The 25,102-nt window shown below is 36.4% G+C and overlaps 3 protein-coding genes and 2 long non-coding RNA genes across 5 annotated transcripts; 3 read left to right on the forward strand and 2 right to left on the reverse strand.

Annotated features, from left to right (window-relative positions):
• The first annotated feature begins 10,462 nt into the window (after positions 1 to 10,462).
• Positions 10,463 to 23,285, forward strand: LOC135794567 (putative mediator of RNA polymerase II transcription subunit 26). The gene is made up of 5 exons (XM_065305885.1): positions 10,463 to 10,652; positions 18,363 to 18,437; positions 18,799 to 18,950; positions 19,017 to 19,352; positions 19,412 to 23,285. Exons 1-5 carry the CDS (start codon positions 10,463 to 10,465, stop codon positions 22,652 to 22,654), a joined length of 3,996 nt encoding a protein of 1,331 aa, XP_065161957.1. The 3' UTR covers positions 22,655 to 23,285.
• Positions 10,491 to 16,470, reverse strand: LOC135794582 (uncharacterized). The gene is made up of 3 exons (XR_010548916.1): positions 16,233 to 16,470; positions 15,913 to 16,160; positions 10,491 to 10,621 (listed from the first exon to the last, which is right to left on the reverse strand). It is a non-coding gene; the product is annotated as an uncharacterized lncRNA (long non-coding RNA).
• On the forward strand, positions 13,678 to 14,235 carry LOC135794173 (uncharacterized). The gene is made up of 2 exons (XR_010548821.1): positions 13,678 to 13,864; positions 13,913 to 14,235. It is a non-coding gene; the product is annotated as an uncharacterized lncRNA (long non-coding RNA).
• A 108-nt stretch (positions 23,286 to 23,393) lies between the features above and the next one.
• On the reverse strand, positions 23,394 to 24,185 carry LOC135794581 (cysteine-rich PDZ-binding protein). The gene is made up of 2 exons (XM_065305904.1): positions 23,886 to 24,185; positions 23,394 to 23,811 (listed from the first exon to the last, which is right to left on the reverse strand). The coding sequence occupies exons 1-2, from the start codon at positions 24,056 to 24,058 to the stop codon at positions 23,682 to 23,684; spliced, it is 303 nt and encodes a 100-aa protein (XP_065161976.1). The 5' UTR covers positions 24,059 to 24,185; the 3' UTR covers positions 23,394 to 23,681.
• Positions 24,186 to 24,374: 189 nt separating this feature from the next.
• RpL36 (ribosomal protein L36) lies at positions 24,375 to 25,097 on the forward strand. The gene is made up of 2 exons (XM_065305903.1): positions 24,375 to 24,536; positions 24,713 to 25,097. The coding sequence occupies exon 2, from the start codon at positions 24,714 to 24,716 to the stop codon at positions 25,047 to 25,049; it is 336 nt and encodes a 111-aa protein (XP_065161975.1). The 5' UTR covers positions 24,375 to 24,536; position 24,713; the 3' UTR covers positions 25,050 to 25,097.
• Positions 25,098 to 25,102: the final 5 nt, after the last annotated feature.

Below are 25,102 nucleotides of genomic sequence, written 5' to 3' on the forward strand. Positions count from 1 at the left end.
ACGAAAAAGTATACAACCTACAAGATTTTACCAGGTCAACAAAAAACTCAATTTAATGATGCTAAGGAGTGCAAATCGATTAAAAACATTCAAGTGTTCAGCGTAAAGATGGCCGAGTCGACGGCCGACGGTAAAGTGAGCGTAGTCGACCATATGAATATTGCCAATTTTAATAATCTTCAGGTACTTTCTTAAACAGTGTTTGTATTAATTAAATCATCCATTTTAATTGCGGATGATACATGCAAATTTCATATCACTCAATTAGAATAATCAATTTAAGTTAAACCGCCGTAACTTTGCGTAAAAAAAATTAATTACACACCTACCTATGCATTGATGAGGGATTTTATATATTGGAATATATTCTATCAACTAAAAACACACACACATATTAATGGACACTTATTTGTCATTTAAGGGAACTCTAAACGCCACAAATCATTAAACAAAACAGGAACACATGCCCATTGCGAATACTTTGCTGATGGTCGAAAAAGTACACGACGATTAATTCAATTAAAACCTCAAAACGCATGGCGATTAGAGAGACACGTACGCGGACCACGCGGTGAAACGACTGCCGTGTGCGCTTCGCTTAGCCAGATACAAGGCTGGTACGTAGCGATAATACGCGTCAGTCGAACAAAAAAAGTTGTTTATACACAAACGTACTGATAAACTCGTTGTTGAAAAAACCAAACTAAAATTTTACAATGTTGAAATAACTGACATACACGAAATCTACTTTTACTTTCAATATTTCTCGGCATAAGAAAAGAATTTATTGGCTTTGGGATGTCATAAGATTGAGAAAAACTTTAATTTTCCATTACAAATAAATAATTTATTGTCTTCGTAGTTTACTGTATACCTTATGTGCTGCGTCATTTATTTTTTGAGTATAGTTGGTAACAAATATCTTTTAAATAAAGGCAAACGGATTGAAGATTATGACAGTTATTGAAGTTATTGAGCCGCCATGATCACATGCAAACGAAAAAAATACAAATTCTTCACGATAAAGGGTTAAAAAACACTTTTAATGCAAATTTTCGCAAGTTGCAGGGTAAACACCTGCAACAAATAAGTACCACCCGACGGAGATTTTAATTCTGCATCTCTACACGCCGCGCTGATGTTATTGAGCCGCCAAGATCGCGTGCAAACGCGAAAAAATCAAATATTTCACGATAAAGGGTGATAAAATCATCATTTAAGACAAATTTTCGCAAGTTGCAGGGTGAATTCCTGCAGCAAACAAGTACCACCCGACGGAGATTTTAATTCTGCATCACAAGACGCCGCGCTGAAGTTATTGAGCCGCCAAGATCGCGTGCAAACGCAAAAAATACAAATATTTCACGATAAAGAGTGAAAAAATCACCTTTTAATGAAAATTTTTGGAAGTTGCAGGGTGAATTCCTGCTACAAACAAGAACCACCCGATAGAAATTTTAATTCTGCATTTCTAGACGCCGCGCTGAAGTTATTGAGCCGCCAAGATCGCGTGTAAATGCGTGAAATACAAATATTTCACGATAAAGGGTAAAAAAAATCACCTTTTAATGCAAATTTTCGCTGGTGGCAGGTTGCGGTTATCTTTTAAACTAAAAAATTTAAGTTGTTTGTAAAGTAGGTTTACGATCGAGATGTTTACGTGATAACGTCTTATTGGTGATATAAGTTTTGTTTGTTGCAATTGTTGTAACACTTCACTTGCACTTCACATTTTGTTTTACTGTTAGGCTCCCCGCACACTACAAACTTTTTATCGGCCGATAAAACATTCAACGAAAACTTAACCGCAAGAGAAAAGATCGGTCGAAAAGACGGAAGATCGGTCAACTCACTCGAACGCTATGACTGGCACGGAATGACTGGCAGCGCTCGAGATGAGACGGGAGATCGGTCCGTCTCTCTCTGGTTATAACGAGAGGGGGGTCGGAATGACTGGCAGCGCTCGAGATGAGACGGGAGATCGGTCCGTCTCTCTCTCGTTATAACGAGAGGGGGGTATACCTGCGATCGACCTCGCTCGTGACACAATGTTTCTGAACCGGTCACCCGTAAAACGATTTTAAAGACGTTATCACGTCAAAAACGATAGGAACGAGCGGATTTTTTGATTGGAATATCTCCAGACATGGTACGCAAAGTAACACATGTGTGGGTGGACCAACAATCAAGCGGAACGTAGAAGTACGAGTAGTTGCCTATAGTAAACAAGCGAGTATATCGAAAATAAATTTCTCCACAAAATATCAGATAGTGAAACGTAGTTTGGCTAAGAAATAATTTAGTTTTTCCACTTTAATGCATCACATGTAAATCTTAGAGGCATAACCAACATTCACTTTTAATGGTCAATTTTTGTGGATGGAATTTGTGGCTAATTTCACAAAGATATTAAATTCTCAAGGCATACTAATATAAATTACCATAAGGTGTTAAATATTTCTGGATTATATAACTTCAGCAAGCATTTACAAAATTAGAAAATTTAAGCTTTAGAAATTTTAAACCGATGTTATTATTGCAGTTAATATTGCTAGCCAGTGGATTTAAACACTTCCTAAAACGTGAACGTATAGCTTCTTCTTAAATGGAAGTTTTATGAATTCTCCGCGACATTTTTCAAACTATTACTTCTTAAGTAAAAACACAAATTAACTGTATTTCAGAAACTTGTTTGGTCTTAATATTTCATCGTTTTCCGGTTGTCTTCGAAGGTAGCAAAGTAAGCACCGCACTGGAGCCATGGAAAGTTTCACCGCATACAAAAAAGCATCATACCCGACGATTAAACCCGGCCCATTGCAATGTGGTGCAATTTAGTTCATTTTGACGATGCAAAATCAAAGGGCAGTGGCGGATTACGGCCTAGGCGCACTAGGCGCGCGCGCGCCTAGGGCCCCGGCTGCCTGGGGGGCCCCGGCTGCCTGAGGGGCCCCTGGCACTTATATGTCCCATATAGATATAGTAATTTCACAAATACTTCATCAGTTGGTTTTGACCTCAGCCTTTATGAATAGCGTATCGGTTTTCGCTTGGCGCCCAAAACGGCATTTCACACGTGTCCGCAAAGCAACCGTCACGGATATATAGCTGACTTAAAACTTTTTATCTCCGATTTTATTTCTTTCTGACAAACTGTTTAAAATAAAATTTGGATATTTTCTGCCACGAATTTTTGTGACCTTTTCTTGAATATTGCATTAGAAAGTTATAGCTATAATGCGAGTAGTATATTGCCAATTTTTTTGAGTTGAGGAATATTCCATTGAGGTTGTAAAATAGCGGGTAGCTCTCTTTTTTGGAATATTAATTATTTCGTCTTTCTATCATTTTTTCACATCTGCGGAACACGTTGTACCAACGTTTATCCTCCTACAATTTTTATCTAGATTTTTGGGGTGGTAGGTAGTTGGATTAAAAGAAAAACAGAGAGTGGTCAGTGAGTCTTGAATCACAACCCCGACAACACTAGTTCTACAAAAGTTTTTTCTCGAAGTTTTGTGCATAGACGATTTGGCGTGGGTGATTTTCAAAACTGCAGTCAATAATCAACAAGAGCTTCTATAAAGGCACTGTTAAATATTTTCTGGAACAAACTCCTACAGAGAATCGAAATTACCAGCAAAAACTTACAGGAACCAAAGACAAATATTCTTAATAGTGTTAGTTTATTAAAATCATTAAATGAATTTATAACAGAGGTCAGAAATAATTTCGAAACTGTTGAAGAGGAGGCTAAATCCGTAACAGCTCATCATTCTTATAAAGAGATGAGACAAAGAAAACGCAAATATCCATATGATGAAGCGAACAAAAATGATACAGCATTTTCGTCAAGAAATTTTTTTATTGTATGTGATGTATTAACATCAGAAATTACTCTAAGGAGCGATGTCTATATCAATGTTTTTAACGATTTTAAAATTTTCTTTGATTTAAAATTAAGCCGTGTTGAGACTAATGATTGTGTAGAGCGATTATTGGCTAAGTATGAAAAAGATATTGAGCCAGAATATTTCACTGATGAGTTAACTCATTTTCTAAAATACGTACAAGAAGAAAATATTAGAGATCCACATGAAATGTATGCAGCATTAAGAAATGGTCTAAAATCAACTTTTCCAAATATACACACAATACTGCAAATTTTTTTGACCTTGCCCGTTTCTAATGCAAGTGGAGAAAGGACATTTTCAGTTTTAAAACGAGTCAAAAACTATCTGCGCAATAGTCTTTCACAAGAGCACTTAAATGACTTCGCATTAATGTTCATAGAAAATGATATTTTTAAAAAACTAGAGTACGACAAAATTATTGAAATCTTTGCCCAAGAGAAGGCAAGAAAACTAGATTTGTAATTTATATTTAAATACGATTACCGTTTTTGAGCACACGTACGATGAACTCGAGAACCAAGATAGCATTGAAAACGATAATTCCATCGCGGATAGTATGGCAGAAAATTTAACCTGTGATATTTCGATCGGTCCTATTTATTTATAATTTTTCGTGAATATTGGATTTACAATTTATATTTCATAAACTTATGAAGATGCCCTCTGGGCGAAACATGTCAACTCCAAATATAAATTGTAAATCCAATATTCACGAAAAATTATAAATAAATAAATATTTCAAATCCATTAAATTTTGGAATAGTGCGTGTGGATTAGCCTACTGGGGATACCACGATAAAAAAAACGCGCCAGGTACTCTACCTCATGGTGGTGTGGAAATGAGTTTTTGGCACAAACGAATGTTGAAGTAGACTTTGCGGCGCCCGTACGCTAAAACTATTAATTTTACTGGGCTAATAACCGTTTTGAAAATTTTCGGATTTAGGGGCCCCAAACTTGATTTGCGCCTAGGGCCCCACTGAAGCATAATCCGCCACTGATGGTGCATACATTGTGGCCGCACACGTTTACTTCATGCTTCTTACCAATCTGTTCGACTGTGCGCTGCAATGTGGAATGCCGCGCCGCATAAATGTAACGTAGAATTTATACGCGCAAAGGTGGAGACCGTAGAATGGTCATGTCCTTGATGAGAAGTGGGCACGGCGCATAATCGACATCGGCATCCAACATCCACGATCCACATCCGAAACACCAACCGTCAAGAAGAAATGCGTAACGTAACCGTGTTGTGAATAAACATGTGTACTCACATTTAAATTTTATTACTTTGTTCTCAATTGAATCAATGAGCAACGAACAAATAACATTTCCAATATGCAGTGGCACGAGGACACTGCATAATAAATATGTTTTAATGTAACTTTAGCGTTAAACGTTTGTTTCGATTTAATAATTATTATTTGTAGATTATAATTAAATAAAAAAATTATTTTGCGCATACCTCTGGGCAATGAACATAAACACCAGTGATCGGAAACACGCAAATTGGTGGAGGTTATACGCTTTAAATCTGTTAAAGTATGTAGAAGTAAAGTTTGTGAGGATAAAACTCATTATAGTAATACTTTAGGAAATATCCTTCTTCCTCTGCTATAAACCATATATGTTAAATAATTCCAGCAATATGCTAAGTATAAGGCTCTGATCAGAAAATCGCTTCTACTTAAATTCAAAATTCCAATTCAAAACTTTTTAAAAATCACACAACTGTGAAATATTTGTCGTAACCAAAGGCTTGCAGTTGATTTGATACTTCTTATTCTTGAACTTGATTGACATTATCTCCTGACACCGGATTCGAAATTGATACACCCATCGCCAAGAGGATTTCCTCTCGTGTCCGCCACACTGAACAATACCACACGATGGGCGCACATCAACCCGATGCTCACGATGCCCACGACGCTGTATCATACACCTGCGTCGACCTGCTCGGACAACGAGTTTCTGCCAGGATTTTAGCTGCTGGGCCCGACTGGGTCGGTTGGCAAATCACAGTCAGTCACCGCGAGCGCAGAACCTGTTCACCTGTGCGCCCGGCGCACACACACAACAATCCTCGTTTATTTACCTGGTGTACCGAGTGGCACAGCGGCACACAGCTATGCGAGCAGCCGTATATAGGCGTAATACATAACACCAGGTATGCGGCGCATACGTGGATACCTGTGCTCTCCAAGAGTGGCACGACGACGGTGCGCGCCGGTCCCGGTCGCAGTCGCACTCAGACCTCGCGCGTTTCCATTTCTTATTCGTTTCGCCGCGGTCGTGAGTTTCGTATCGCGTGGTGGTCTGAACAGCGCGAGTTTTCAACTTTTTAAATGTCTAATCATAAACAATAGCTTATTGAATATTATCTAAGACAATATACTTGTCTAACTTTGTTGGTTGATGAGTAGCTAGTGACTTGTGAACCTACCCCGAAGGATTACCATCAAATCGTTTGGATACTATTACACGCGAAATTCACCGCGATAACGTGAGTTGATGTTTCCATGAGTTACAAATTAGTTGCAACACACAATTATATCAAATTAAGCACTCATTAACTTTTACAACCATAATTTTGCTGTCATATAATGTCATACCAAGCCACGATCATCTTCAAATTTAATGTAATCGATGCTCAAATGTTGGCAGCCCACACGCATTTTTGCGTTGTAATTACCACTACTTAACTATGCTAACTTGGTTGGCGTGGAACAAATCGTTTGATAGATGTCCTTGACTATCAAGCGCAACATGCAAAAAGCGACAAGCGACTCACCAACAAACAATGTTTTCGCGCTCGGGTGCATTTCACACTTATCAACCATTAAATAACATTTAACGACAAGTATAACTTGCTTGAAACAATTTAAAGCTGGCTTCAGGTGTCCTTACTCTTTACTTCAAAACGCATTGTCCCATAGCTAATGCGCCATGCGATACGTGCGGCTGGCAGCATTCAGAATCTAAGTGTGAAAGCATTTCTGGAATTCGTAAAATTGTCATGCGATACCAATGCAGTAGGTACATATTTCAGTCGCGTCGCGATGTCTCATCAAGTATCAGACTTTAATGCGCAAGTAAACCCAACTTATAACTTCTAACTCGGTACCTACCAAGTGTAATCGTTCATTTTCTCTCTCTTGATGATGATATGGTATGGTTGCAAGAGGTATGCGCGTTCTCGTCATTGACGTCGAAACCTACTGAAGTCTGAAGTCTAATATTTACTTAACATTCCGATCATGTCTTAATTTTCAAGGGCGGACTTTCGTTTTACTTGCGGAGTTGGTAAGCGCGCTGTGCACGTTTCTAGATTAATAAGTATGTTATGTTTGTTTACTTCGTTCGCTATTTTGTTCACGACTAAATCTTTCGCAAACATAACATTGTTTCAAAGTCGTCATTTTAAAATCTGCCAATCGGCGAAGGTTCAATTAACGAATGTGTGCTATGTTAAAGTGGATGTAGGTATTTGTAATTTGATAGATGAATGTATTTAATGCATTTACATGCAACACCAACTAAGTTCGGATTTACGTTTGTGCTACTTACAAGAAGTGAGTATCGAGTATCCAGTTGATGAATGGAGTATTATTGTCTTTGAGAAATATCTCTTGCCTAGATTTAGTTAGTGGTATGTCAAGATTGTCATAGAAAATCTTTTTTTAAGGTTGAATTATACTGCAGCGCAGAAGGTAAAAGAAATTTTTACCTGTGGGCATGCACCTGCTTTTGATCAACATTTAGTACTTACTAACAACTATTTAATTAGCATGCAATGGCTTTTGGTAATTTTAAAATAGAAAGGTTTCTGTGCGGTTAGGTGAAAATTTTACCCATCTTGAAATTAAATTTACTGCGCGGAAAATAGTGAAATTGTGTGTTTATATAAAAGTTTAAAGAGACCATACGTTAATGTGAAGTCGTTAATAGGCATTATTATCGCTCTATTTGGGTTTATGTCGCATTGCGCATATTAGAACATCCAAGTATGGAACTGCTAAACACTGCGATAAATATTTTGCGCGACAGTAGTTGCGACGTAAGCAAACATGTCTTGACACATTAGCATTTCGATATTTTCTTGAGAAATTCCAGTTGTAAATTGATTTATTCCAAAATCGCAATAATATTCAATATTTAAAATAAACCTGTACTTGAATACATACACGGATAAACATTCGTTTAGTCTTTAATTTAAATGCATATTAAATGAAATGAAATATAATTAAAATATTAATAAACGAGTTTGTAATTTCGTCAGTTTTACAACTTGCACAACCGTGAAAATTTTAAATTATATGTTGTTTTTAATACGAGTTTTAACGTTCATTAGAAAGAGTTTACGCTCCTCGGCTGCTCAGTTCGGGCGTGCAATATGTACGATATAAACGATTGGAATTAATTTGAAAAAACTACGAAATAATGATTCGTGAGCATTAAAAATTTAAAACGCTGGTATACATTAATAGTTAATACATTTAATGCCATCCGCATGATCACGAAAGCTATCCATTACTTGGAAGCATTTTATAGTTTAACTTTAACGTGAATACATTAACCAACCACAATAATTCCAACATCAAATTGATCCTAGTAGTGCAGGTTTGAGGCTTCTTTAAATATTAACAAGTTGAATTTGAAAGTTATAAAAAATTAATAATTATTTATTAATAGATTCCAATTAAAAGTCCCATAAAACGGACATTGCACAATCCAACTAATGATTAAAATTTAGTTTTTGTACGCGCAACATTAAGAAAATACGTCTTTACACGAAAACTCATTTTATAATTAATTTTATATAATATAATTTTATATTTATAATTAATATAAAACTTTCTAGTGAAATTTAAATTTTAATATTTGATATGAATGTCATTTATTGCATGTAAACTAAATAATTTTCATTGGAACAATTATTTTTATAGACTATACTTATTTACACTTTCTCTGAATGAATATTATTAAATTAAAATCATTTGCATTCGTTGAAATTCCGATTATTGTGAAATATGCAATAACTTGTCGCTCGTTACGCATTTTCCATTTTTAATCAGCATAATAAATTTATCACCACATGCAAATTATAAGTCTCGCAATATATAATTGCTTAATTAATTCCAGACGACATCATTTTCATGATATTTTCAACAAAAAAGCTTAAAAAAGAGCTGGACGAAAAAAAGATTATAAATGTTTGTTGAAATGGTGTGGTGATAATTATCTAGCAAGGTGCGCATGCTGTTTTCAATCCGTTTGTCGGTATGACCTAAAATGAATCTGTTTGAGCAATGAAACTAAAGCAAACAGCGAACGCTGAACGTGCTCTTTTTATGCACGAACGCGTGTACTTAGCGCATGACTCGCGACGCGATTATTTTCCAATGAAAGCGACAAGCGTACTTGCTAATTGAGTGCATGTCTTCAATTGCACGGCAAAATGAATCTAATCTATCGATAAGTGAGCGGGATTTGCACGCATCAACTATGTATGGATATATTTAAAACGTATTCCAAACATTTCCAACGACGGTTATTATTGCATGTCATTTATGCTCAATAAATAGAAAGTGTTCTTCATAATTGATGAAAAACTCTATTATAGATTCTAGCCTGTTGAATAAACAAACGCTTGTGTATTTTAAAATGCAATTGAAAAGAAATATGAGTTTAATAAAGTCCATCCAACACTGACATACTTTTCACATGCATTTTTAAATATTTTACACGAATTTCTCCATGTCATCTAGTCAGATTATATTTTACTATAAATCTTCGTTTTTAAGTTGTTTTTTTTTCGGATAAGTACAAATATTCTTCGTCATTTTTATTAAACATCGCATACTTCACAACTGTTGCAATAAATAAAATAGCGTGAGATTGCACAATTTATTATTTTCTTTACGAGAAATGAATTGTTGCGGAATTGCCAAATGCTTTAATCGTACGTGTAATGAACAATCACGCAGCCAAATCTTCAAATTACTTGTGACCTACTGTCAAATTTACAAATCATTTAAATGCCATAGTATTCCATCCATCTGCGATTTGACAATTCATTCTGATTTATTATTTAGTATTCACTATCTGATGTCCATCTTGACTCATATCAAAATGCAACAAACATAACAGTAATTCGAAATGTACGTAACGAATCGATCAAACAGAACACAAATTATTGATCATCAAATGCTAGGACACCCGACTAAAAATAAGTTTAACCTTGACTTCAGTCGCCACAAATGTTGAATTATTACTAGTATTGCATTTTAGTCTGACTCATTTACATTATAACGTGTATTTATATTTTATATGTCTCCCACCTTAATTTAAAATAAACATTCAACTTAATTACATAATTTCGTTCTCTGTGTCCATAGAAAATTAAAATTGTCACTTACCTTTGGGCAGAAATATCACCGCTCTACCAAGGATGCGGAGGTAATCATCATCACGCATAAAATAGGAACGTCGCCAATCGGAGTAGAAGATCTTGCGATTTACGGAATTTCCGGCAACGATTAGTACTCATGTATACGACATCACTGCAGCTCTTGTGTCTGTTATGCTTCGCGCACGTGGCACAAGGACAAGAAGCTGATGGCAGCTGCTATGGCGCCGGATCCATCGCGCTCAGCGTCGTATTGACGCTGATCTTGGGATTCCTCCTCGCCGGATTGGTCTTCTTCCTGTACAGCAAGTATTGGAAAGCAAGAAAAGGTGAGTGGTCGAAAACATAATAGCCCAAAAGACCTACTAAATTATGAATCGGTTCAAATGTTCTATCTTTAGTTGGATAGATTGGTCGTACGCGTTTCAAGTTTGAGCACATCGCGTAGGTTGATTTTCCAAAAGTATTTGAATTAGTCATTTGTTAAACAAATATGGTCACCGTCTGCGTGTGGTTTCATCGTTGTTTGCCACATTGAATACGTTTAAAACACACGCGATGAAAATGTGACCTATCCACACACCAAATTCGTAACACAATCATGAATATTATATCTTTTCTTGGGTTTCATTCAATTGCGTTTTGGATGCTCTGATGTGGCATCTAAAATTCATGAATTATTTGATGCATTTTATAAAACAGTCACGTTATTGTTTCGTTGACGCTTACTTATTATTGCTATGCGTGGCGGGAGTAAATACAAAAGCGTTGTTTTCTAAGTATTATTTGCATAATAGCCAATTGATAGGCAGTCATAGAATAAATGTAAATTGACTTTATGAATTAAACGATGACCTCACACCTTTTAACCACACATCTTCTCAGGTGTATTAAAAAAATAAAATTCTAAAGAATCTACGTTTGAATGAAATCAGTTTAAGTTTAGATCTTTAGACAAAATTATCAAAACATCTTAATTATAAACGAAACCACCATCAAATTAAAATTCAAGTCGCACGAATCTAGAGTCCAGTGAAAGAGCAAATCTAACGCGTTAATGGCCTCTGAGCTCGTTACCATTAGGCTTTAATTTTGAAGTTGAAGATAAATGAGCTGTTTTATTATACATTTGCATAACTTCTAACTTCCTCTACTTTTCGACAGTTTCACATTCTCACTCATTTGAATTCGTTTTTACGCGCCGCGGTCACTTGCTCTTTTCGCGCCGCGCCATCGTTATAATCGAGAGCACAGATTGTTTATTTATCGATTACGATAAGTCAGCCCAGCATGCACGAGACGCACGATTATCATCCGTTCGCACATTCACCGAAGGTTTCTTCGGCGGCTGCTTTCGTTTCGAACACGACGAAAAACGGCGCTTCTTCGGTTGGCGAGCCGTCCGTAATTACAAAAACCAGTCAAAAGTAAGGCAGTGGAACGTCCATATGTACTTACATGCATGAATTACCTATAAAGTATATAGACAAACTACAAACAAGACAACAGGTTATTCTGATTCTAGATGGGCAGAGATACTTTAGAGTTTAAGGCGCTCGTAGCAGAACAACATATAATATGTGGCTGCGATGGACATGGACTGTCGATACTGTTCGATGATCTTTCGAAAATGATTAAACTTGAACTTTTTGTTTTGAGGCTAACTTCGACTTAATTTCAACCACAAAAAGAATTTAATGTTTTTTTTGAGGTAAAGAAATTTGTAAACCTGAATAAAAATCTCACAAAAAAATTACTTCAAGTTCGCATTCAAGTTAGATATAATTGAAATAATTGAAGTAAAAGTTACGGCAATATTTAAGTAAATATTGTAACTACCTGTAGTTAAGTGAAGCAGAACTTAACGTACCGTTTAATCCATTCCGATGCCAAACATGGAAACCGAATGCTCGGAAAAGATACCCCGTTCGCTGAACAAGTCGTCGTCGTGGTACTTATAAGTCCACTCTTTTTTTCTGCCACTTTTGTGAATCTAGAGTGCAAACCGTGCTCACCGAGCTTTGCCATTCTCCATATTAACCTCTCATCAAATGCACACGCATGTAACACGCAAGCGAAACAAGTGCCACCGCGTGTTTGTTCTTCGCCTCCTTGTTTCCATCAAGTTTTTCACCGCTGAATGGCGATCTCAATGGCGCACTTGTAATGTGGTACGAGTTGGCGGCGCATGATCTCATGTGTGATAGTATAAAGCAATTGAAAAGAAACTGCATTCAACACATCGATGAATGAAAAAAGTTGACAGATGCGGCGCGTCGACGTTAAGCGTTTTTAATTCATTTGCTACTTGTAACGTCTAGTTTCATTTTGAAAGCAAGTCACCTAGTTATTAGATGATGCCGAGATTAGGTACTAATGCAGCTAAGTGTGGAAAGGCAGTTTTAACAATGGGCGAATTAATTGCGTTAATGACATTTTTCCCATTCACAGTTTCATTTCAGCTCACAATAGCGGAACGGATACTTCACTTGAATTTTTACACATGTAATTAATCATTTATATATTTTTTGGAATGAATCATTAAGTGGTCAGAGACGTTCTGCTAGTTTTGACGGCATTATTCACACGTACGCACAATATTCAACCGTTGACCGCTTAATTAAATTCACCAGTCACGTCATACGTTTTGTAACGTTATGTAACAGTGAACAGATTGTTGATTAGCCGATGAATATGTTCAATAATATAATCAAGGCGACCGTCACAGCAGCAATCGTTTTAATCAGTAAACTAATTCATCACGCGCATGTTCAACGGACGCCGACCATACTCAATGCGACAAAACGGCGAACTGTACTTATTCCTTTTTTGTCATATTGTGTAAATGCAAATAAGTTATGTTTACCACTACGAATCCCGACAAGTTCTATGCACGTTTGTATGAAGGAACGTGATATCCTTCCTCGTCTACGAGCGGACAATGCAATTATGGAAGGAACAGGATGCATAAAACCATTTCCATTACGAGCATTTAAGTGACTTACGCTTTACACTTTAAATTAAGTTATTGCATAAACGCAGCCGGAAATAACGTTTTATTGCTGTCAAATGTTTAAAATAAGTCTGCGAGTATATTAGCTATGATGCAACATGTAGGTAATATATACGTTATCAAATTCGATTTGTGGCATACATTTCCAACCGGAAACATAGTGGCTTTGTCCTTAAAACATTTGTGCTGGTTGTAGATATAACATGTGTACGTACTCTATGATTTCACCTTTGGAAAAAGTCGGTATTTTAAAACCTATCTAATGTTTGACACCATTAGTTATCAACTAAATGCGTTCTGTATGTAGGTGATTGCCGTAATAAAATTACAAAACTGCATAGAATTTGTATTAATCAATCACGTGTTTTATTAGCATTGCTGAATGCACTGAAAATGCGCATATCGATAAATAATTCGATACATGTGCACTTGCTGCGCAGTAAGTCGGGGTTTCCACATTCCTCATTGTCATAGTGCAGCTAGACTACGTCGTTATACTCGAGTATTGGCTTTAACATTTTTATACATGTAGGTAGTTGAAATACCGCTTTTCTTTAATTACGTTAACTGTTGCAGTTAATTAATATCCAACCATGAAGTAAAGAATGATCTGGAAATGCTAATTAAACTCTATGGTGTTTGAAGATAATCAAAGATTGTGTTTGGTAGCAATTTGTCGAAGCGATGAAAGGAATGTTTAATGCAGCGATGAGAAAATCTGCCATAATTATACTTTTGCTGATATTTTTAATCACCGATAAATCAAGAAACTACGCATTTCCAATTAATCCTGAAATAAATCAGCGCTTGTTTTTTAACGCATGAATAAATGTAAATCGAAATGTAGAGAGCTAGTTGTGTTGTTTATCGCACAAGAGAGACAACGTGATTGATAAAAATGTTTTTTTCATTTTATCCCAAGATCTTTCTATTCAATTGTATTGGTCATTCTAAAAATATGAAAATTCCATTATAGATATTTGCTCTCTTAAATTCCAACATGCACAAATGTAGTTTTGTATTATTTTCAGCACGAATGAAACGTTGCAATTGCAGCGCTATTCCAATGATTTCAAAAACGTAGCATAACAAAAAGTCTCCTACATTGGCCGTGCATTGATGCCTGGGCGGATAGCCGCGTTTGTCGGCCGGTGGCTGCGAAATATTATGATTCTGCGCGAATGGTAATTGTGAATCGTGTATTACGCTCTGCTAAATATTCGGAATTTGTTCCGGTTACACAAACACATCCTTTGATATTCCAACGTTTTGCGGTGTGATGTACGGTGCGGCGCACGTAATGGAATAACGTTTCATCCAATTATTCAATTATATTGCGGTCGAACATTCATCATATCACTACGGCCAATTCGTAATTGATATAATTTTAACAAGATCAGTTTACACGAGTATAGAAAATCTTTGCTGAACGCGCCAAATTTCTACAAGCAATAAATATACGGATAACAAGATGTAATACATCATAGATATGATTTATTATTTAGGAAAAGTAAAAAATGATTTATTTACGGCAAATTAAATAAGTGAATGCAAAATAGATTCTTATTTCTGTATTGAAAGTTAAAAAATATTTGTAAATAAAATTCGAACTTAAATGCGTTGTGCTATTTAAACATGGAAATTTTCAAGTAAAAATGCAGGAAAAAATCTTATCGCTCGTAAAGTAAAATACAACTCTCAACAATTTGTGTCAAACGTCCAAACATGAGAACTGAAAACTGTGTCGATGTATCAAGAGAAATTCTATTGACAGGTGTCACGTTAAGTGCACAATTAAACGCGCTTCCATTTTATTTTGACAATAACCGGCAATAAAAATGCAATAAATTTGCAAATGAAATCTCTTTCAAGTCACGACTTGTGCCTAAAAACCCCAAATGTATTCTTGCTATTCACAATAAAATTCTAAATTGATTTATTTCATTAGTCGTGCTCATAAAACCATAACTCGCAAATCTCTCAACCTCGCCTCGAAAACAGCCGACAATGTACATGTGTCGAGACGCAGCCAGCCAGGTATATCTATCGAAGTCTATCTAATTCCAATATTTCCACGCGCGTTTAACCGTGCAGCGATTATGAATATTATGACGCCGAATGCTATGAGCATGCGACCAATACACACACATTCATACACGGCTGGCTGCATGAACTCGCCGCAATGCGCTATCTATCGCAACGCGACTCTTGTGCTTGTGCATTGCGGTGGATTTTCATATTTGACTCTCGCGACTTGACCTCGTTCGAGTAATTTCTACTATGCTAAATATGCCTGTTCGCTGTTGCTTTCGGTGCGAACGCGCAGCGGGTAATATTTGTCTGTTGTCTCGCTTGTCCCGCGAGTCAAAGTTAAGCTTGGCAATTAAAAAATCCCAAACACACCTTACTTACGACATGTAAATAAACATGTGAACATGAATATATTTTTCATTTCCTCTATGCGTCATTTACAATTCTCTAGGTACATTTATATTCGAGGGTGACTTAATTGTGAGGTATATACTAATTCTTACCGACATTGTATAACAATTAATAAGAAAAACAATATAACTCACCATTTTTAGCGTGAAATTAACGACAACTACACAACACCACACTCGGCACATAGGTTACTGACAGATAGTAGAAGACGCGCCACAGATGATAAGAAGAGTGCGCAGGTATAAATTTTTACTTAGCTGCGACTTCAGTGCTGCCATCCGGTGCGCGATATATTTAAAAATATATAATTGTTTCCTTTTTGGAGTAATTTACTTATTAATAACTCCAACAAATAAATACTCAGCGTTCGCACTAATGATCGCTATGTTAATGAAGTTGTGCAAACATAAATAAACATTTAGAAAGTTTCATTGATAAATAATAAACACATTACCGGTAATATCCGACGGCCGGACTTCTCATAGAATGTTTGTAATTTAATTTTGTAACCGCGTTACCGGCCACCGCAATAATCATTAACCCACAGTGTAAATTACATTTCGCGAAGTATGTCTATTCGTTTACAGTTTACTAAACAAAACACTGTTTAAATTGCACATAAATAAATATGTTTGATTCGTTTGAGTTACGAGCACATAAAAAAACCAAGCAAATATAAACAAGTCTTTTGTGGGGATGTCTTCGTAGAAAATTCCACTGAGCAATAATAAAGCAATAAATATTACTTTTTTATATATACGTTATTTGTTTGCGGATTGTATTTGTGCATATCTCCAAGATTATTATTGATGATCACTAATAAATTAAAGTAGGTATAATATAAATATTGCTCATTTAACATGACAAAGGCAAACAATTCAGTGTTCATTTGCCAACCTGACGTCTTGTGTGAAAAGTAAAGTATCAAGTGTGTTTGCTCACGAACACTGATAATAAGGGATAATTTAACGACACAATGCACACCTTTCATACACACTGGTGTACACATGAGGATAAAATTTTATAATGGACCGTTATCTTAAGTCTCAAGCGGCGATGCATTCTCTCGTAATATTCAAGTTGGGATATTTGTCGCTTGGCCTCTTGCAGCGCCTGAAATCATGCAATAGTGAATTTTTATTCAACGCTCCTTCAGGTTTAATGACGCGTGCAGGTGTGTGTATCTGTGTATGAGGATTCAACGCACGTCGTGCGAATAACTTTCATCGCGCTTCCCTCGCCTAGAAGCGAATTCAGGCAACTTTGATCCTCGATCTTCGTCTTGATTGTGTCGAGCTGTGAAAAAGTTCGCCGCGATCAAGCTTCGGGTTTGCGCGCACCGCTTGTATTCTGTAGTATAAATAAAATGGTAATCGTCTCGATGGAACTTTGCGTATTATGCGTACGTTTACGCTTTACATACGCGCAGGCCGGACGACTCTTGAGCACCTTCCACGCGTTCGGGCTCCCAAGAGCCCAAGAATTAGTAATGGAATGTTAATTGCCTCGGGTTATAGCAACCAAACCCGCCGGAGTGTGTTGCACATTGACGTTCCCAGTATCGTTTTACTGACGAAATCCAAGGAAGTTTATTTATTATCTTTGAAGAAATGACTAGAGTTTCAATTCAGTTTGATAATAATTTTAATTGTACTAATATTTAGTCTGGGAAAAAGTTCTTTTATTCGAGCAACTCGCGAAGTTTTAATTTAAAATTATCAAGAAGTTAAATGAAATTCAAACATTAGTTTAGTTTTTTTTTCAATTCCAAACACATATTTTTGACAATGCTTTAAATTTTTGTCAATGTTAAATATTTATCTGAAAGATAAAATTGCTCACATATTTATAGTTTACTTTAAACTGTTCCGAATTCCATTTTTTTATCAACAAATATTATTTTTAGTCGCGAGTAAAATTTATTATTTATATAAATTCAATTCAAATTCAAATTTTACAAAATAGTTCATTATTATAAAATAAATATTACTCAAAGCGTTATGCAAAAATAATATATATGCATAATAGGATAGAATTCTGTATGTCTATTTAATATTGATACTCATAATGTCTAACATTTCCTGATTTCATATTGTGTATATGTTTACGTAAAATATTCCGAGGTTTCATAATGTTGTTTTTGTTTATAAATCGATGTGTTTGAAGATCTATTTAAGAGTAAAATCTAATACGTAATTAGTCAAGGTTAGTCTAACAACTAGTCAAGTATAATAATATCAAGGCACATCGTGTAATATTATACCTTTAATGCGTGAGAGCATGATGCGCTTCGCAGATCTTCAATTAATTCAACCAGACCTCAAGTTGAGCTTATGCATGATGCTGCGCTTATGTTATTGGTACATTATTCTCCGGCTCTTCTTAATGACTAATGTACACTTAATAATTAATGAGGAGTTATAAGAGGTACCGTAGAAAATGCATTATTTAATGACTTTGCGTGATGTTAAACAGTCTCATAAATAGTATACTTGATTATGTGTACAGCGCATCTTTTTCATCCTGAATTATTTTAATTGAAAACATGATACCCGATTATTATATTTAATTTGTGTCGTTGCAGGTCAACATCTAATACTGGAAACCGATCCCGAAAAAGGCAAAGGAGAATATGCGTTCGATAATCCGGGATTCCGAGGTAAAATTTGATACCTACTAACCTTGACATTAAACTCGGTCATAAACACAATTTCTACGCCAACATAAAAATCGTGTTTACAACATCAATATGAATATTTTATTAATGCGGTTGATTACGACACCTAACTGTAAATTCGAAATATATTATTTTGGACAATTCGCCGCTCTGCGACACCATGAAATATTCATTTTCATTCATAACGTTGGAGAAATTCTTTTTCTTTGTGCCTGCATGGCGACACGTTTCGGCATGATGGAACGGAATCAAATTTACATATCAGCATTAACAATTCCATGACAAACTCATTTAAATATGTTAAATATTGCATTATAATCATGATTGTATTATTAACACCCAGATGCAGGTTTGTCACCGGTTGGGAAGTCGGCCGAAAAGTCCGGCGCAAAACTTGAAACGAATCTCAAGACCAAGTGGAATCAATGGTCACCTCTGGGTGTTCTCACAGCGAAGAACGAAAAGAAACGTACGCTAGATGATTCCGAGTTGGAGGTAGGAAGCTAGACGTTGAAATGTGAATTTATGATTACATTGTTTTGCTTTTTTTACGGTTTCTAGCATCAAGTGAAGCATGTTTCCCTACGAAGCCATGACTTCACGGGCCTCGGTTTCAATATTTGCGGCAACATGAAAGATGGAATATTCATTAAGGACATACTCCATCGCGGGCCCGCCTCAGAATCAAAGAAGTTGAACGCCGGCGATCGCATTCAAAGCGTCACCATCAGCTTCGAGCATATGGTGTACGAAGATGCGCTGGCGATCCTCAGTTACGCAAGCCCCTACGAAATCATCGTCTCGGCCAAAAATGGAAAGGCGTTTAATTATTCCGGGCAAGTTGGACGACCGCTACATCCAATCTATCGCAGCTCGAGTAATATGGAACTCAATCAGGTAGGTTTCTTGTAATCCGCACATAATCGCCTTATTAAGCGTATATTTCTGCGCCGTAGATGGAGAAATCAGCAAAGAAACGATTGTTTGACGATTCGAGCGACTTTGGTTCGAATTATTCTAGTCTCCAAAAGAATCACAACAGCATGGTGCCCACTTTGGAGCGTAGCAGATCGAAATCGCCCAAACCCGTGATGAAAACCACGCAAAAGACAAAAGTCGATCAGCATCACATCGAATACAAAGAGCATTTACGCCCAAAGGTGCCGCGGAAAATTGAAACGGAAGTGCAAAACACTGAGAATAAAGTGCACAAGTTTGGAATTCAAGTACTTCCGCCGTTGGAGAGTCCCACTAAATCAGCAGAGACGCAGAACGTGAATAACATCAATCACGAAAACGAGCTGGTTGCGCCGATAATGAGCATCGATGAAGTCGACAAGAGCAAAAAGAAGGATCAACTGCAATACGAAAATGAAAATCGACAGCAGCGACAACAACAGGCACCACCAGTAAAAAAGCGGGAGAAATTACAACTGCAGCAGCAAGCGCAGCAAAAACAAGAGATTGAAATTAAACCAGAGGAAGACGTTTTTCAACGCCACAATTCAGGTATAAAACGGGACGAGAATAATATTCCGCTGGAAATTCCCAGCACCATGATGAATGCTGCTGTTGCTGCTAGAAAGAATCGCAAGTCAATGGAGGAAGAAGAGTTGAAGAGCCCCAACAAGAAGAAAGGTAAAGCGCCGGCGCCCCCAGAAGCAAACCAAGAAAATAAAACAGACGCATTAAAAGGCGATTTGAAGGGTTACAACTCTGATTCGGACGTTGAGACAGACAATCAATCTTCGGTGAACACGATCGAGTTAAACGCGAGTGATATAACGATTCATCAAAGTGAAGAAAGCGATGAGAAACAAAATCGCAAAACTGCAAGTACCGGAGATTTGTCTAAAATTCAAAAGACGAGAAAAACAAGTACCGGTACCCTTGAGCGTGCGCAAAGTTTGGATATTACAGACACAGGAATGCCTGTCATGGCTGCTAAGAAACGCAAAGCAGGAAAGATCGATGATTTTGAATCGAAAACATCCTCCGATGAAAGTCTGTATGGTAGTTCTTTGGTTAACAAAGAACCACGTCTTTCCTTAATTTTGGATGGGCTTAACACATTCCAACGCAGCCGACTCAAGAAGTCAACCGAATGGGGTAATTTAGAAGACGCCATTTTGAGTTTGGACAAGCAGGGCAGCAATGAAAGTACGCCTCAGAATAGCAGTGAAGAAGAATTCAAAATATCAAATGAAAATTTCAATAAAAATTTCAATTTCGGTGCCAAATCACCTGAATTTGATGCGCTTGTAAATAAAATAAATGAAATCAAACAAGAAACCATGGACATCATAAACGAGCAAGACAAACATATTAAAGAAGTAGAGATTTCTAAAAAGGAAGTCTCTCATATTATCGAAAATGTAAACAATGGAATCGAACCAGCTGCCAATGTGAATGAAGTATCCTTGAAAATCGAAGATGAACCGATGCCAGAAATTATTCGAAATGTGGAGGAATTTGACGACAGTCCGATTGTAACAGCTACAAAACGAGTGAAAAACGTAATTTGGCCGTTCCAAAATAAGGACGCTGAAAGTGAGGAAGTACACATAGAAATTATAAACGACATTAAACCAGAGGAAGAAGTGAAATCAATGAAAACGGCTATAATGACTGATATTACTCCCACTTCCGGCAAAAGCACTCCGATTAGTATTACGCAGGTCAGTAAACCAATTATTAAAGAAAAAATCGAAGTTAACATGAGTCCGAACACATTATCGACTAGAAGCGACCAAGAGCCCATTAAAATTAATGAGCCTAAGATTGTGAATGTAAACGAGAAAGACAAAACGCCGGTAGTCAATTTACTGGAAGTATCCGACTTTTTGCAAGCCGAACGAAACGCCAGTTCAAAATATATACCAGAATTAGATAAACACGAAGACACGAATATTCCAGACGACATTAAAGTTTCTCGGCACACATTTGGTTCACTTGAGATGCCGAAAAATGATAAAAATGTGAAAAATGTACATGTTACAAACGTCAGTAATATTACCATAAATCATCAAAATAAATACGAAAACGTTAATGACAAGGCAGAGGAGGGTATGTACAAAAGTGTCAGTATAACAACGCCTGATTTAATTAAGAACTTAACGATAGCGGAAGCTATTCACGACGTTAACAATGAGGTGACAATTGATGGACCTACATCTCTAACATTGGAAATATCCAATGCAGGTGCCACGAGTGATGATAACAAAATCGAGATCAAACAACAAAATGGCATTCAGATGAAACCAAACGGTGATATTAATAAGTTGGAAGTTGCGGCACCGGATGAAAACGAAGATAATAGACATTCGTCTTTAACATACATTACAGAAATTCAAGTGACTACTCCACAGAAAGTGGAGGCAATAGACGACATTCCTGAAATTGATATAGTACCTAAAATTGATGATAAACTAGACAACGACTTCGAGCAGTACATTAAAAAATTCGAGAGTAATATTAAAACATTCGAAAGCAACATCAACAACTTTGAAGCTAACATACAAAGCATTACAGAAACTATCAACACACCGACGACCATCGAATCACCAACAAACAACGTTGTTACAACTACAGTAACAACTGTAAATGAGGTGGTGTGTGTTGATCCTGAAAAAGAGCTGCAAAAAGTGAATGAAATAGTCGAGGAACAACTGAAAAAACTTCCCGAAATGCGATTCACAACATCAAGCTACGAAAGTCAAATTAAACCTCCAGAGAAGCGCATGTCGCAGATCGAAATTCTGCGTTCGAATTTCGAAAAAAGTAACAGTCCGCCCAGGCACGTGAGAAGTGAAACTAGTCCCCCTAAATCACGAATTCCCGTTTTGAATAAGACACCGCCCACGTCACCGGAGCGACGGGATTCTCGCGCTGATAACGAACAAGACACAAAAGAGATTTTAGAGATGGTATCGTCTAAATATCCAAATAAAAACAAAAACGTAACGGTTACCTCAATTCGTAACAATTCGAGAATACCGTCGGGTCTGCCGACATACGGTAACAAACCTCCGGTGCCACCTAAGAAGTCTGACAGCGTCGACGATATCGTTCACGTTTCCTCGAATGGCAGCTCTGGAAATGTGGAAAGTTTCCGACAGTGGGTGTTTAATCCCAACGATCAGTCAATTACAAACATCTCCGTTACGGAATCCAAGTATGACAGCGGCGTACACAAATGAACGTTGCGTGAATGATACGTACATGAGAGAATTGTATTACATAGTTTTAGGTGCCATATCTCTTTCACTTAAACAATCACGATACTTCAATGACCATTTAGGGAAATTACCGTTACCGCACTCGCATTTTCATAAAAGTATTCAACAAGGGAACACAGTGCCAAGCGTTTGGCCATATGCGAATATTAATAATAATAGATTCACAACTAGAACTTGAAATTTGTATACCAGATTGTATATAAATATCATTTTTGTTGAAATTATTCGTGAAAATTAATTAGTTTTTATAACTTTAATGAAAGCATTCAGTATTTGTATGAAAACTTGATAGAAAAGTATTAATTTAAATGAATCATCCATGTTTGAATTTTAAAAATTCAATGTGCAGAATGTTTATGCAGTTAATGTTATGTAACTTAGTCAAAAACAAAAATGCTTTATTATATTTGAAGCTGTTATGAGTTTATCTAATACTATATTTTTATATACATTTTATTGTAAACCAAAACTGGTTCTGTACATATTCTATCAAATAATTTATGTTTTAAGTGCTCAACATAATTAAATGTTAAATTCTAATGGGTTTTATACAGTACATATATATAAAAATATATTATTGAAGGGGTTAAAATATTGATAATTCATCACTAACCTTGTCTTAAGTCAAGCAGAACAGTTGCTGGTCTCCAAATTTCACTTCATTCCTCTCTTCGGTCAATGGGAGTCCCTAATCCAAGTATACCATGAGATTGTAATTTATTTTAAACAACAAATTTATATTTCACAAACTAACTTTAATATTTACTCACAAGTGAAGCAAATAATTGCATATTACTAACTTTGTCTTGCTACTTTAAAATATTTCTTAACCAAAAATTATTAAATACCTTACCACAGAAGTATCATATGCAATTCACTTAAATATATTATTTACACATTACACTAAATTACTGTAGTAGTCCTTATAATTAATTGTACACTTGGTTAGTGAAATTAAACTATAAATAATAAAAGTCTGTGTTCAGAATTAAGCAGATGATTGTCTGTAGTTTTTGGTGCTTAATAATTTCTTGCCACACATGGCACAAATGCCTTTTTTATATGCACATGATTGACAGTAATGTGAACCAACTTGATGCACCTTCTGTTTGCATATTCTGCGAAGGTACATTAATAACATGTTATAATCCAAGTCAATAATCAATAATGCATTCTTATAACATCCACTTACTTGCATATCTCGAATTTTGTTGTGTAGGGATTGAATCTGTTTTTGGCAGCTGTGAGGGCTTTATTCTCGTTTACTTTACGTCCACCACCGTCTGTAGTATTTCGAGCGCCGGATTTCCATGGATCTGGTGTGATAACTTTCCCGAGTTTCTTTTCGCACTTGTCGCAAACCATTTTACGTTATTATCGTTAAAAATTAAACTTTAACTAATGTAAACAATCTTGATTAAGTTTGATGAAAAGATAGTATGGTTATGTGTGTCGTTTTTATTTTCCTACACATCGTACCGTCAGCGCCATCTAGAATATCAATTTCTTAAAAGCCTGCTGATTTTATTCATCAAGCAAACATACCGCGCCATCTGTAAAAAGAAATGTTCACTGATCATTTATAATACAAATTTAATTAAGATTCTTCTTGTTATCCTAAATATTAGTCAATTAAAAACTAATATTTAAAAGGTGAAATAAATCTTTATGTTCTAAAATGGTTTTCATTATAAACATTTAATTTTAAATTCAACTAGCGGTGGAGGATTGATTGTCAATGATGGCAGCGCTGCCGGAAACATGGCGTCCATCTTTCTTTCAGTTGGTTGACAGCAGAGTGGCGAGACACGCGGTAGTTGTTCTCGTAAAAATATACGATAAAGTAAGTAACAAATAGGGAAAGAATTAGTTTTAAAGCTATTCCTCCTAAATTAGTAAGTCATGATATTAGTTTAAGTGAGAGAATCATTTTCTAACTAGTATTTAAGGCAAAAAAACATTACCCTTATCTCAAAAGGTTATATCTACATATTGACATGCGTTTGTGTTTTGTTGTAGAATGGCACCCCGATATGAAATGGCTGTTGGCCTCAACAAGGGCCACAAGACCTCCAAAATCCCCTCTGGCAAGACCAAGGCCGATAAAGTCAGGCCCACTCGTCTAAAGGGCATCCAGACCAAGCACACGAAGTTTGTTCGTGATCTTATCCGCGAGGTATGTGGACACGCTCCCTATGAGAAGCGCGCTATGGAATTGCTGAAGGTTTCCAAGGATAAGCGTGCGTTGAAATTCTTGAAGCGTCGTTTGGGCACACACATCCGTGCCAAGAGGAAGCGTGAGGAACTTTCCAACATCCTTACCCAGATGCGTAAGGCCCAAGCGCACGCTAAGTAAGCTGTAAAATTACATATTATTTACAAAAATATAAGTTTACAAAAAGTATGCAA

The sequence above is a fragment of the Atheta coriaria genome, unplaced genomic scaffold (genome assembly GCF_025399875.1).
Source record: "Atheta coriaria isolate IRGN ID8LTWV9N9 unplaced genomic scaffold, Caltech_Dcor_3.1 hic_scaffold_6_pilon, whole genome shotgun sequence".
Taxonomy (NCBI): Eukaryota; Metazoa; Arthropoda; class Insecta; order Coleoptera; family Staphylinidae; genus Dalotia; species Dalotia coriaria.